Raw genomic sequence first — 14,917 nt, 5'->3', positions numbered from 1 at the left:
AATTGAAGCATCTTTGACGAAAGCTTTTATGCAGGAGGGGAGAGCGCAGTGGGTCTGAGGTCCTGCTTGTGGGAGTCTGGCTGGCCACTGTGAGGAGGAGCCCAGCTGCCTGGCCTCTTCTTAGCTCCTTTTAATTCCTAAATTGAGATTGAATCCTGACAAGACAGAAGTACTGTTTCTGGGGGACAGGGGGCAGGCTGGTGTGGGGGATTCCCTGGTCCTGAATGGGGCAACTGTGCCCCTGAAGGACCAGGTGTGTAGCCTGGGAGTCATTTTGGACTCACAGCTGTCCATGGAGGCACAGGTTAAATCCGTGTCCAGGGCAGCTGTTTACCAGCTCCATCTGGTACGTAGGCTGAGACCCTACCTCCCTGCAGACTGTCTTGCCAGAGTGGTGCATGCTCTGGTTATCTCCCGCTTGGACTACTGCAATGCGCTCTATGTGGGGCTACCTTTGAAGGTGACCCAGAAACTACAACTAATCCAGAATGCACCAGCCAGACTGGTGACTGGGAGCGGCCGCAGAGACCGCATAACACCGGTCTTGAAAGACCTACACTGGCTCCCAGTACGTTTCCAAGCACAATTCAAGGTGTTGGTGCTGACCTTTAAAGCCCTAAACGGCCTTGGTCAAGTATATCTGAAGGAGCGTCTCCACCCCCATCGTTCTACCCGGACACTGAGGTCCAGCGCCGAGGGCCTTCTGGCGGTTCCCTCACTGCGAGAGGCCAAGTTACAGGGCACCAGGCAGAGGGCCTTCTCGGTGGTGGCGCCTGCCCTGTGGAACACCCTCCCACCAGATGTCAAAGAGAACAACAACTACCAGACTTTTAGAAGACATCTGAAGGCAGCCCTGTTTAGGGAAGCTTTTAATGTTTGATGTATCAGAGTATTTTAATATTCTTTTGGAAGCCGCCCAGAGTGGCTGGGGAAACCCGGCCAGATGGGCGGGGTATAAATAATAAATAATAATTATTATTATAAATGGAGCCTCCATGGACAAAGCCATCCTACCTTAATCATGGTGGAGAACAAGAGCGGCAGAAGGCTCTTCCACTTGCATCCTGCTGGAGGGTTTCGGCCCCTGGGAGTATGCTGGTCCAGGTGGGTCCCTCGTGGGCCTAATCCAGCTGCTGAGCTCCTTGTAACATTCTACCATCTATCTATCTATCTATCTATCTATCTATCTATCTATCTATCTATCTATCTAATTTTTATTAGTTTTTTTAACATATTTTCAACAGTAATTAAACATACTTTTACATCTTATTCAAATTTTTGACTTCCATCAGTCCTGTCTGAAAATTTTCCAATCTAATCTCTTAGTATGAATTTCTTATTTTCCCTATTACATTTCAAACTCATAACCAATATCTCTATCTTTTTCTACTTTGTAGAAAACTTCTTGTAATCCTACTAGCGTAATTTGTTGATTACACTTGCTCTTCAAATAATTCATATACTTCTTCCAATCTTCTGTAAATCTCTGGTCCCGCAGGTTTCGAATCCTTCCTGTCATTTTGTCCAATTCTGCATAGTCCATTAATTTCGTCCGCCATTCTTCTTTTGTCGGAATTTTTTCTTGTTCCCATTTCTGGGCTAACAATACTCTTGCCGCTGTTGTTGCATATAAAAACAATTTAACATCTTGCCTATTAATGTCTTGACCTGTAATACCAAGTAAAAATGCTTCTGGTTTTTTTTAACAAATGTATATTTCAACATCTTTTTTCATCTCATTATATATCATTTCCCAGGAGTTCTTTACATTTTTAGATTCCCACCACATATGATAAAATGTTCCTTCTTTTTCTTTACATTTCCAACATTTATTATTTGTCTTATACATTTTAGCTGATTTCACTGGTGTAATATACCATCTATACATCATTTTCATCATATTCTCTTTCAAAGCATCCTTGTAACGTTCTTATCCTGCTGTTTCTGCTAGGAAATAGCTCGCCTGTTGCTGGCGGAGGAGAAGAAAGCTTACAAGAAAGCCAAGGAACGGGGAAAGTCTTCTCTGGAGAAGAAGAGGCAGGAACCAGACTGGAAGGTGGGTGATGCGTCCTGAGTTGACGTTGTCTCTCTTTGCCGGGTGAGGAGATGTCCGTGCGGAGCTCTCCTACGATGATTGATTTAATCTGCCCAGGGCAACCCAAAGCGACTTACAACTAAACCAATAGACAACATACCTGCCCAGGTACATTAAAACCAAGAGGAAAGAGAAATCCATTAAAAGTATCCCCAAGGCCAAAGGAATTGCAGTGGCACCTTGGTTCTCAGACTTAATCCGTTCCGGAAGTCCGTTCCTAAACCAAAGCATTCCAAAACCAAGGAACACTGCTTTCCCATAGAAAGTAATGCAAAAGGGATTAATCCGTTCCAGACTTTTAAAAACAACCCCTAAAACAGCAATTGAACATGAGTTTTACTCTCTAACGAGACCACTGATCCATAAAATGAAAGCAATGAACAGTGTACTGCAGTCACACAATCAATCAATCAGTCGCTGAACTGGGTTCCCCACAGTCACAAAAACAAAAACAAAAGAGCCGCAAAAACGCAAAATAAATAGCAAAAACAGACAGACCTCAGTGTAACACTCAAATCGCAAGTGTAACACCCAAAACAGAGCACGTTCAGCTTCTGAAAAAAGTACGCAAACTGGAACACTGACTTCCGGGGTTGCAGTGTTTGGGTTCCAAGGTGTTTGAGAACCAAGGTGCCACTGCAGTCTGATCCTCTTTTAAAGGCGTCCCACTTGGTGGCCCTTGCTGGCTCCTGGGGGAGGGAGTTCCACAGGTTAACTCTGCGCCACGTGAAGGAGGACTTTATTTTGTCGTGTTCCGGTCTGAGCTGACCGCCCTCCTCTCTCTCCTCTCCCCAGCACGACTCACACGAATCGGTGCGCCCGAGGTCAAGGGAAGGTCACGAAGGTCACCGGTCCAGAAGCGACAAGCCAACGAGGTGAGAGGGATCCCCGATCCGTGATCCAGCAGTGCAGGTGGGGAAGCCTCATCTGGTCAAATGGCCTCGGATGTAAGCAGGGCACGATGGCGGTGTGATTACAGGATGCATTTTTTGGTTTGTGTCTCCTTCATCTCCATCTCTTTAGGGCTCTTTAAGCACTGCCCTCCAGATGTTTGGGACTACAACTCCCATCGTCCCTAGCTAACAGGACCAGTGGTCAGGGATGATGGGAATTGTAGTCCCCAAACAGCTGGAGGGCCAAGTTTGGCCATGCCTGCTTTAAGGGGTTGGACTTTGCAGTTTTGTGATTCAGTTATCTATCTCCCTGCACATAGAAAACTAGTAATTATAATAATAATTTATTATTTATACCTCGCCCATCTGGCTGAGTTTCCCCAGCCACTCTGGGCGGCTTCCAATCAAGTGTTAAAAACAATACAGCATTAAATACTAAAAACTTCCCTAAACAGGGCTGCCTTCAGATGTCTTTTAAAAAGAAGATAGCTGCTTATTTCCTTCACATCTGAAGGGAGGGTGTTCCACAGGGTGGGCGCCACTACCGAGAAGGCCCTCTGTCTGGTTCCCTGTAACCTCACTTCTGGCAGAGGAAACTGCCAGAAGGCCCTCGGCGCTGAACCTCAGTGTCCGGGCTGAATGATGGAGGTGGAGACGCTCCTTCAGGTATACCAGACTGAGGCCATTTAGGGCTTTCAAAGTCAGCAGCAACACTTTGAATTGTGCTCAGAAACGTACTGGGAGCCAATGTAGGTCTCTCAGGACCGGTGTTATGTGGTCTCGGCGGCCAGTTCCAGTCACCAGTCTGGCTGCCGCATTCTGGATTAGTTGTAGTTTCCGGGTCACCTTCAAAGGTAGCCCCACGTAGAGGGCATTGCAGTAGTCCAAGTGGGAGATAACCAGAGCATGCACCACTCTGGCCAGACAGTCCGCAGGCAGATAGGGTCTCAGCCTACGTACCAGATGGAGCTGGGAGACAGCTGCCCTGGACACAGATTTGACCTGTGCCTCCATGGACAGCTGTGAGTCCAAAATGACTCCCAGGCTACGCACCTAGTCCTTCAGGGGCACAGTTACCCCATTCAGGACCAGGGAATCCTCCACACCTGCCCACCTCCTGTCCCCCAAAAACAGTACTTCTGTCTTGTCAGGATTCAACCTCAATCTGTTAGCCGCCATCCATCCTCCAACCGCCTCCAGACACTCACACAGGACCTTCACCGCCTTCACTGGTTCTGATTTAAAAGTATGTCGGGTGGAAGGGAGTCACCTTCTCCCTGGCACCTAGCTTTCTAAGTGCAGGGAGGAAGGTTGAGCCAGAGGAGATTCTACCTGCAGCGCACATCATGTGGCGGGTAGCTCACCTCAGCAAAAACTTGCCCTGCTTCCCTCTCAAGCTATACAACCAGATTGCCAGCAGCTCACAATATTGAGTCGTGCGCAACCGCTGGCGCTTCGTTGGCATCGTGTGAATGTTTCACAGCGGGTGCAGAGTGCTTTCTGTGTGTGGGGTTAGGTCCCTTTTTGCAGAAGGAGGGACTGAGGCTGAAATTGATTTTTAACAGACGGCGGCTCAGTCCTGTTTGCTTCATAAAATTTACACGCCACTTGATTGCAAAAGGCAGGGGAGCGGAAAACCTTGAAGCAGTTGACGAAGAGAATATATCAGTAAGATGACCCGCAAAAAACAAGTACCGTATTTTTCACTCTATAGGACGCACCGGACCATAGGAGGGGGAGAACAGGGGGGAAAATTTCCTTGTTCTTCCCCCTCTAAAACAAGCCTCCGGAGAGCAGCGGGAGTGTGCACTGACCCCTCTCGCTCTCCAGGGTTCAGTGAAGGCAACCCGAAGCCTCTGGAGCGCGCGGGGGGGGGGTGTTCCCGCTGGACTCCGGAGGCTTCAGGTTCTTTTTGACCTGCTCTTTGGGGCTGGCGGGGGGAAGCACTGCTTTGCCCCACCACCAGCCCCAAAGAGCAGGTCGGGGAACAGCGCAAAGGCTGCGTGCAGCCTTGCCGCTGCCCCCCGAGCTTGTGGGGCTGGTGGTGGGGGGAAGTGCTGCTTTCCCCCACCGCCAGCCCCCAAGATCCCTGACGCTTGTGGAGCGCAGCGCAAGTTCTGCTGTGGAGGCTCCAAAGGCAGCGCTCCGTCTCCCTGTTCTGGCTTTGGGCTTAGCTGCGCAGCCTGCATTCGCTCTATAGGACGCACACACATTTCCCCTTAATTTTTGGAGGGGGGAAAGTGTGTCCTATAGAGCAAAAAATACGGTATTTAAAACACTAAAAAAAGTGGTTGGGAAGGGGAGAACCACCTGTAAGCGGACCCTTTGGGGGAAAGGTTTTGCAGCGTCAACCTTTTGGGAACAGGCCGGCCGACAGATCCTTTTTCCAAACCGTTTCCCTGCTCTCTTTGCCAGGCCTCCCCCTCCACCCTCTGAGGATCTGGACCACCTTTGTAACCTTACAAGCCAGCAGAACTTGGCACATCAAACACCCAGACCAGAGCCTTCTCATAAAGGTGAGGGGGGGCAGCGCCCCCACCCACTCGGGGGAATAGCAGCACTCCTTTTCGGTCCCCAGCTTGCTTATTTTTGGGCTGCTGTTGGCCCATCTAGATTGAACATCTGATACCCTTTCAGACGTGTTGTTTTTTTTTAAGATATTTATTAAAGTTTCAAATTTTTTGCAAAACATAAAGAAAAAACAAACATAAAAATATTAAAAACACATAAATTTCACAGCTTATTTTCTTATAACCTATTTCCCCGACCTCCTCTTACCTCCCCTTCTTGTATTCCCAGTTTAAATTGTTTATACAGCAAATCCTTATCGCAAAGCATTACAGCTTAAAAAGAAACAGATAGAGAAAAGAAACATCTTATTTTCTCTCCAACATCTTAAATTATTATAACTTTAAATTCTTGCTTACAAAAAGAAACTCGTTTTATCATAATTACAGCTTTAAACCACTTAATTTCAATCCAACATCACTCAACATTCCTTAATTTTGCAATATTTTTGCAAATAGTCCTTACATTTTTTCCAGTCTTCTTCTGCCGACTCTTCTCCCTGGTCACGGATTCTAACCTTTCAGACGTGTTGTGGGGGAGGCTGTGGGTTATTGACTTGTTTCTCTTCCTTTTTTTATTATGTATTTTTGTTGGGGGTGGGGCAGGTTTCTTGTATGCTTATGCTGTGAAGAGCCCGGAGATCTGCGGATGAAGGGCAGTAGACAAATTTAATTAATCAAAAGAATAGTCCAGCATCCTGTGGCAAACCTGATGCCCGAATGGGAAACCAGGAAGCAGAACAGAAACAAAGGAGCACATTCCTCCTGACAGCCAGAATTTTATTTTATTTTATTTTATTTTTTCCAACAACTGGAATCCAGATGTATTACTGGCCTCTGACTATAATACTGTGATGTTGAATTCCTTGCTTTATACTTGATGTTGCAAACGTACTTTTAAAATTTGCAGAATACAGAACATTCTTAGGCTTTTTTTTTTTTAAAAAAAATATTTATTATATTTATTAGTTTTCCATTAAAAACACCGAATTAATATCAAATCAAATCATAATCCAAATCAAGAAAAAAAAACCAAATTACAATCCAAATTATTACCGTAAATTTCGCTCCATAACACGCAGATTTTTCCTCCTAGAAAGTAAGGGGAAATGTCTGTGCGTGTTATGGAGCGAATGCCTACAGATGGCGGGGGAATCTGCTGCAGTCGTGAGCAGTCCGTGGCTCGCTTTGAAACAGCAAAGCGGGTGTAAGCGGCTCCTGTCAGCTAGTGGAGCCGGGAAGGAGGGAGAGAAGCAGAGCGGGAGTTGGCTGCTTTAAAACAACCCCGTGCTCTCTGTCCCTGCCTGCAGTTTTTTGCTGTCCGATTTTGGATTAGGCACTGTAGGGGCTGTGTGTGTGTGTGTGTGTGTGTGTGTGTCTCTGTGTGTGTGTGTGTGTGCTTGAGCTATCGTTCTCCTCCTCCTGCTTCCCCTTCACTCTCCCGACGTTAGAATTGACACTCTGTGTGTCTCTGTGTGTGTGAGGGCTGCTTCTCCTCTTGCTTCCCCTTCACTCTCCCGACGTTAGAATCCACACTCTGTGTGTCTCTCTGTGTGTGATTTGCTTCCCATTCACTCTTCCTGCGACTTTAGAATCCACACTGTGTGTCTCTCTGTGTGTGAGGGCTCCTTTTCCTCTTGCTTTCCATTCACTCCCCCAGCGCCCCTGCGACTTTAGAATTGACACTCTGTGTGTCTGTGTGTGGGATCGTTCTCCTTCTCTTGCTTCCCATTCACTCCCCCAGCGCCCCTGCGACTTCCAGCACCCTGCAACTTTAGGGCCAGTTCTCTCTCTCTCTCTCTCTCTGTGTGTGTTGACCTCACTGTGCTTGTTGGGGGAGAGTGTTGGTCGCACTTTTTCTTGATTTGTCTCAGAGTGGTTACTATCGTGGTATCCTTGCTGGGGAGGAGGGAGAGATGCAGAGCCTGCTTGCTCTAAAGGAGCAAAGCCGGAGAGGAGCCTCTCCTGCATTATTAGCAGCACCCTTCTCCACACACCCCCCCACGTGTGCTCCTTGTCCCTTGAGTGCTTTTCCTTCCCTCCCCACTTAAAACGTGGTTACAAAGCACGGATCCACATGGATCCTCAGGATTTTTGCACTGGGTCACCCAAAATTCACCATCAGATCACATAGCATGTCCATGGCTACAGCCTGCACAAAAAACACACACGCACCCACTGTTTCATGGGGCCGCAATGGGGCAAATACGTGGTTACAAAGCATGGACCCACATGGATCCTCAGGATTTTTGCATTGGGCTACCCCAAACTCACCGTCAGATCACATGTCTGTGGCCACAGCATGAACCACAAAAATCATACATCCACTGTTTTGTTTAGAATATTTTTTTCTTGTTTTCCTCCTCTAAAAACTACGTGTGTGTTATGGTCAGGTGCGTGTTATAGAGCGAAAAATACGGTAATTCTTAAATTTCGAATGGACTTCTGGACCTTCAAGGTTCAGAAGTATTCTTAGGCTTTTGATCCAGTCTGGGAATCTGCCAACTATATTGCTGCTACAGCATAATCACAAGGCATACCTTCCATCATTCCACATTGTTCTGTGAACTGCCCTGAGACCACCAGGTGTAGGGCGGTTTTTTAATAATAATAATAATAATAATAATAATAATAATAATAATAATAATAAAAATCCTGACTAGTAGTCTTATATACAATTATATATAATTATATACCATTATATACAATTTTTTTATACCTAGAAAGAAAATGAAACAAAAAAAAAGAACAAAGAGAAAAAACAAAAACAAATACACCCCCAAAATCATATACATATCAACACACTAGACTTCCTGTCCTTCCCGTTGTATATTCCTTTTTTACAAATGAACGTACTCTTACTATTGTACAGTGGTGCCCCGCAAGACGAATGCCTCGCAAGACGGAAAACTCGCTAGACGAAAGAGTTTTCCGTTTTGGAGGTGCTTCGCAAAACAAATTTCCTATGGGCTTGCTTCGCAAGACGAAAATGTCTTGCGAGTTCCTGCGGTTTTTTTCCCTCCCCCCTTTTCTAAGCTGCTAAGCCGCTTATCAGCTGATCCGATAAGCCGCTAAAAGCCGCTAATAGTGCTAATCCGCTAATCTGTCAATGGGCTTGCTTCGCAAGACGAAGAAACCGCTAGACGAAGAGAATCACAGAACGGATTCTTTTCGTCTTGCGAGGCACCACTGTATGTTTCTTTACATATTATCTAATACATTCCTATATCAATATGTGCTCTTAGTCTTATTCCTCAACTCAGTCTCACTCCAACGTCAATCAAATGCTAGCATAGATAGCGAACCTTTACTGTATTTTTGAACATGTTTTATATCTATCCCACTTTTCCATAAATTTTTGTTTTGAATTGCCTCTCAGGGTATTTGTTAACTGCGCCCTTTCAGCAAATTCTTGTAGCTGCAAGCTGCAAAATTTAAATTTGAAGTGTCGGCCTCTTGAGAAAGCCTCTGCCACGGGCCATCTCACTCGAAAGCAGAAAAGGGAAATGAGATTCGAGAGCTCTGTGGTCTTTTAAACAGGAAGGACTGATTTAAACTTGCCGATACGCTTGCCTAATTTATTTATAGAAATATTTATATACTGCTGTTTCATACAGATATCAAAGCAGTTTTAATACAAAGGTACAGAAGGGAAGCCATGCAAAAAGTTAAAAATGGACCCCAGTTAATTTAGATGTAAGACGTTTTAAGAACTGCAACATGTTCCTGTGTTCTTTTTTAAAACATGTTGATATACGGCACTAAAATAATAGCATCTTTGTTTTCCACAAGAGCTGAAAGGTTTGTTGCTCTTCTCAAGACAGCGAGGGGACTGAAAGCAAGTTAATATTTCTCTTTCTTTCATTTGCAGGTTACCACTATAAGCAGTAGGACGAACGAGGCAATTTTTTTTTGCTGATACTGACTCTCTTCTGTAGCAAACTTTGCTGGAATCCTTCCTGGAGATCTCCTGGGTTCCTTCCAGCCTCCAAGGATCTCCCGGGGAATGGCCTCCTTCCTAAGCATTGTGACGTCCACAAACAGTGCCTCTTCTCCAGTTCATTGAGTTTCTCCCTTGGCGACCTCCCTCCGGTCTCCTGGGCAGGGCAGTTAAATCTGGCTTTTGTGGGGCAGCTTTTTCACAGCCCACCTCTCCCGTCGCACATTTTGGTTTTGGGATCACGTAGCGCCGTCTTCCGGCCGCCACTGCCCAGCGAGGATCTCGTGGGGCTGGGAAGAGGGCAGCCGAAACAAGCCCAGGGTCGTAGGGTCGAGAGGGATCCCCAATGGTCATCCTGCCCAACCCGCTGCAACGCAGGAACCACAGCTTTAAAAAATCCCTGACAGTGGGCCGTCCAACCTCTGCTTAGAAACCTCCCGTGAAGGAAAGCCCGCTACCTTCATGATAAACGGAACAGGGGAGACTCCCCAGCGAGGAAAAGCGATGGTGTTTGGGACTCTTTTAATGGGGGGAAAGTGTGATGGAGATTTCCCCTCCTTTGCGGAGACTGTGGGGACAAAGAGGTTTCCCCCTCCTCTCTCGTAATTCTAGAACCCAAACGCCTCTGACTGAAATTTGGGAGATTTCAGGGCAGACAAAGAGGAAGCGGTTACAGTGGTACTTTGGTTCTTGAACTCCGTCCGTTCCAAAACCAAGGCATGGCTTCTGATTGGCTCTGGAAACAATGCCGACAGCCGAAACAGACATTCGGCTTCCAAAAAAAATGTTCGCTAACTGGAACACTTCTGGGTTTGCGGGGTTCGGGAGCCGATTTGTCCGCCAGCTAAGCCGTTCGGGAACCAAGGTAGCGCTGTATTCACGCAGCACAAATTTGAAACAGAGCATCGGCTCTCCTAGTATCTAGCAGCGGCCATGAGCTTAGATGGCTTTCAAAGAGGGGTCGACATAACGCAAGAGATGCTCTGAGTACCGTATTTTTCGCTCCATAAGACACACTTTTTTCCTCCTATAAGGTAAGGGGAAATGTGAGTGTGTCTTGTGGAGCGAATGGCGCTGCGCAGAGAGGGAGAACTGCGCAACGCCCGCTCAGCGAAGCAGGAGGAGGAACAGAAGGAGACCCTTCTGTTCCTCCTCCTGCTTCACTGAAGGGGCGCTGCGCAGCTCTCCTTCTCTGTGCAGCGCTTCTCCTGCGAAGGAGAGGCACTGCGCACAGAGGGAGAACTGCGCAGTCCTTCAACGACGCGCCTGTCCTGGCTTCTGCCTTAGCCGTGCGCAGACTTTTTGGGCAGGGGGAGCCTTCATCCCGCTGCCTTGAAGAGGCTTGGCGCGGTTATCCCAGAAGCCAGAACAGCCACACGGTATCCCAGAAGCCAGATCCCTCTTGCTGTTCTGGCTTCTGGGGTTCAGAATAATTTTTTCTTGTTTTCCTCCTCCCAAAACTAGGTGCACCTTATGGTCCGGTGCGCCTTATGGAGCGAAAAATACGGTACCATTTGCTGGGAATTGCAGGTTTGAAGAGGGCCGCAGCACTCCTGGCTGGCTTGCAGGCTACGCATAGATGTGCAGCTGGCTGGCCAGTGTGAGAAGACGATGCCGGATTGGGGGGCGGGGACCCCCGTTGGCCTGATCCAGGGGAGATGCTCTTGCATCCTTGTCGCCTCCTGCAGTTCACAAGGCTGCCATTTGCCAACAAGATGTTCTCTGGCTCTTTCTCTCTCTCCTTCCCTCTTTAGCGCGAATGCAAAACAGGAGACAAAAATGGTTAATTCCACCTTCTAGGTGGAAGCGTCACATGGATTTGAGAAGATGAGAAGGTGGTGTCGATGGTTTTTTTAAAAGCCGCACCGTTGTGATATTTAAGGCAGCTTTACTCAGGCATAGTAAAAGGGCAGACTCCTGGTGTATAAATTTCACCGGCTTCTAGAGACGCGTTCCCTCACCTTAACTTCACACATGCATAGAAACTTGAGTCATTTCAGGCTGGCTCCAGGCTGAGTTTTTCGTGCACAAATGTTCTCGACATATTCTGAATGAGATACAACTGCCGAACATACTTTCGGCATTGCCCCATTTCTTCTGAAACACCTAACAGGTTAGCTACTGGCCTTAGACTTACTTTCCTCTTAATTTACAGAAGTTTCAGCCTTTCAGGTTTCATTCGTATTTCTGAAACAATGAGGCCTAGGAACTTTAAAAAAGCACTCTATAGCAGGCTGTTCTGAAGTGCCTTGGGCAGCGGGGGGGGGGGAATCCAGGTTGCCCACTTTGCCCTAAGACGCACCACCTAGAAATAAATTTTAAAAATCAAAAAAATGTCCAGTAGCACCTTAGAGACCAACTAAGTTTGTTCTGGGTATAAGCTTTCGTATGCATGCACAGGAAAGCTTATTTGCAGAACAAACTTAGTTGGTCTCTAAGGTGCTACTGGACAATTTTTTGATTTATTTTGACTGCGTGAGACCAACACTGCTACCTACCTGAACCATCTACCCCCTGGAAAATCCCTCTAAAGGAATGGCTCTCCTCTCCTTCCCAAACTTGCGTCCCGGCCTAGATTTCACTGCCCTGCCCTCCCCTCCTGATCTTTTAGGCTTGATTCTCCTTTTTGGTCAGAAAGTGTTAATTCTCCCTTGCAGCAAATCGACCGACACACACATTGGGACTTTCCGTTCTGTTCTCCATCTCCCACCGTGCCATGTCCAATGGTCTGGTTGTTGGTTTTTTTAATATATGGTTTATTTTTATATGACATAGAATAGTCGATGGTTGTTGGTTGGTTGATTATTATTTTTTACTGATGAAGCTGCCATTTCCCACTTCTCCCATGTTGCTGCATCCCATCAAAACCTTGTATTTATTATTGCTTGGCGTTCAACAATGCTGTTTCAGGTGCCAAAAGCTTGCCTGTGTACACACACAACTGGGGTCTCTTCCTCCGTTGCCAAGTCTTGTCAGCCTCTCCCATGAAGCATCTTCATGGGGACGTCTCTCGGATGGGGGTCTTTTCTCCATTTCCCTTGCGGGGTGAGCAGAGGCCATGAGTCTGTTGACGCTCAGCACAGGGAAAGGAAATGGAGAGATGCTTAAACCTCTGAATGTTTCCCCCCTGGTTGGACATTGGGATCATGGCAGGGAGAAAGGGTCTTCCTCTGTCCCCAGATCACTTGCTGGTGCCTCCACCCCCAAACATGTAGGGAAACATTGGGGAGGTCCTGTCAAAGAATAGGTTTGGGGGCCAAGACTTTCTTCTTAAGGGCACAGACATACACTAAACGCATTTGGGTTCTTGCAAGGGTGAGTGCAGACAGTGGGGTCCTTCGTGCAGGAAATCTTTTTCCTGAACAAGCCTCCTTGAATTTGGCACTGTTCCCTGTCCTCTGGTCCTTTCCGTGCAGGTTGTGCAAGACTTCTTCCCAGTCGGTTGCTCCAAAATGGTTTCCCCTGGCATGCAGGTGAAACTGGTTTGTCCAAAGGGGTGTTCATCACCTAGCACAGGGGTTCTTGGAGCCACTGCCTCCTTTGTTCCATAAACTCATCCCCCGTGCCCTCAGACCCTATTAAAAAGACTGACTCAGAATAATGCTTTGCACCACCCACTAAAGAAGGTAATTAAAGTTCAAAACAGTAACAATTGCACATTTATTAAGTTGCGGGTGGCACTGTGGGTTAAACCACAGAGCCTAGGACTTGCTGATCAGAAGGTCGGCGGTTCGAATCCCCACGACGGGGTGAGTTCCCATTGCTCGGTCCCTGCTCCTGCCAACCTAGCAGTTCGAAAGCATGTCAAAGTGCAAGTAGATAAATAGGTGGGAAGGTAAACGGCGTTTCCGTGCGCTGCTCTGGTTCGCCAGAAACAGCTTAGTCCTGCTGGCCACATGACCTGGAAGCCGTATGCCAGCTCCCACGGCCAATAAAGCGAGATGAGCGCCGCAACCCCATATCTCCTCTCAGTCTCCTCTTTTCCAGGCTAAACATACCCAGCTCCTTCAACCACTCCTCATCAGGCTTAGTTTCCTTGATCATCTTGGTCCCCCTCTTCTGCCCACTTTCCAGCTTGTCAACATCCTCCTTAATTTGTGGTGCCCAGAATTGGACACAGCATTGCAGGTGTTTGCCTGACCAAGGTAGAATAGAGTGGGACTCTGACTTCCCTTGATCTGTGGGCACTAGACTTCTGCAGATACAGCCTAGAGTCACATTAGCTTTTTTTGCTGCTGGATCAGACGCCACGGTGGGCCGGAGTGTGTGCGCATGCAAGCGCAAATGCTATTTCTGGCGCTCCTTCTGGCACAGAGGAGGCGTGCGCAGCTTCTCATTGGCTGCGGGGGTCCCTGAGCGGGCAGTGGGGGTCCATGGGCCGCTTGTGACCCACGGGCCTTAGGTTCCCGACCCCTGTCCTACCCACTCCTGGGATGAAAGACCTAGAAAGGAAAGTGCCCTTTGCAAAGGCTGCCCCCTTTGTAAATGCCATCCATGGGTCTCCCTGGGCACATCCCATGTCTCATTGCCAAGGTGAGCTTCCCTGGCTGCAGCTTGCAACGAGAGCCGGCACCGCTAGGCCTGGGGTTCCCAGGGAGGCATGATTTGTAGCATGGGGGCGCTTAGCTGAGATTGTAGCACCTCTCCGCCCACCCCTCAGGGAACTTTGCACACAGCTGGGGAGCTGGACCCTTTTGCCTTGGGGTGTTGGTTCCTGGTCTCCGTGGCTGATCCCCCTTCAAGATATGTGGAGCACAGTGGGAGGCATTATGGACACCTGAACCTCAGGAGGAGCTGCAAAGTGCCTCCTGGCCCCACTTTGGTTGGAGGCGACCCCCCACCTTGCACACTTAAAAGCACAAAGTTCCATGTCACACACACACACAAACCTGCCACTTACATTGCTTCTGCCTGAAGACAAGAGTGTCCCCCCCCCCCCAGTTAGCAAGCAATACCGCTGCCCGTTCCCTCCCCATCATTACATGTAGGGCGGCTTGCGGCTTGCCTCTTCTGCAGCTCCCGGGTGGAATCGACACACATTGTCAGAGCTGCCACCCAGTCCCAGCTCACATAGGACCAAGTCCGCCAGCGTTCACTTTATAAGAGTCTTTATTAAGTTACAGGTTTCATTTCCGAACTGCAGCGTGCAGCTCTACACCTTCTGCCCTAGGTCGGCGAAGACCCGTCTGAGTCCCCGCCTCTTGCACACCAGCTTAATACCCTAGCCTTGCTCCACCTCCTTCGCCTCTCCCTACGTCTCTGGGTCCTTCTGCCCCCCTGGGCCTCCTCCCTTCTACTCTCCTCTGACGCTGACCCCCCTGATCCTTCTGCCTCCTTGCGGCGGGCTTTGGGACCTGGCTCACTCTCCGGGCTGCTTACTGCTCCGGCTTCCGCTGCATTTGAACTTGGCGCGCGCGCCCAA

The 14,917-nt window shown here is 48.1% G+C and overlaps 1 protein-coding gene and 1 long non-coding RNA gene across 3 annotated transcripts in view; one reads left to right on the top strand and one right to left on the bottom strand.

The window, feature by feature from the left end:
• The window catches only part of CCDC50 (coiled-coil domain containing 50), a 54,627-nt gene extending 44,627 nt beyond the window's left edge, over positions 1-10,000 (top strand). For both annotated transcript variants that reach the window (XM_082224286.1, XM_082224287.1), the window contains 4 exons: positions 1,952-2,056; positions 2,891-2,970; positions 5,404-5,504; positions 9,427-10,000. In XM_082224286.1, coding sequence (XP_082080412.1) covers positions 1,952-2,056; positions 2,891-2,970; positions 5,404-5,504; positions 9,427-9,446 — 306 coding nt within the window. In that variant the 3' untranslated portion in view covers positions 9,447-10,000. The remainder of the gene's footprint in view (positions 1-1,951; positions 2,057-2,890; positions 2,971-5,403; positions 5,505-9,426) is intronic.
• The window catches only part of LOC309533325, a 428,448-nt gene extending 413,919 nt beyond the window's left edge, over positions 1-14,529 (bottom strand). The window contains exon 1 of the long non-coding RNA XR_014220118.1: positions 13,451-14,529. This is a non-coding gene — a long non-coding RNA (uncharacterized lncRNA). The remainder of the gene's footprint in view (positions 1-13,450) is intronic.
• Positions 14,530-14,917: the final 388 nt, after the last annotated feature.

The sequence above is a fragment of the Podarcis vaucheri genome (genome assembly GCF_965113315.1).
Source record: "Podarcis vaucheri genome assembly, chromosome: 5".
Lineage (NCBI taxonomy): Eukaryota > Metazoa > Chordata > Lepidosauria > Squamata > Lacertidae > Podarcis > Podarcis vaucheri.
The sequence above is the reverse complement of the archived record's forward strand: the minus strand, read 5'-3'. Positions and strand labels throughout refer to the sequence as shown.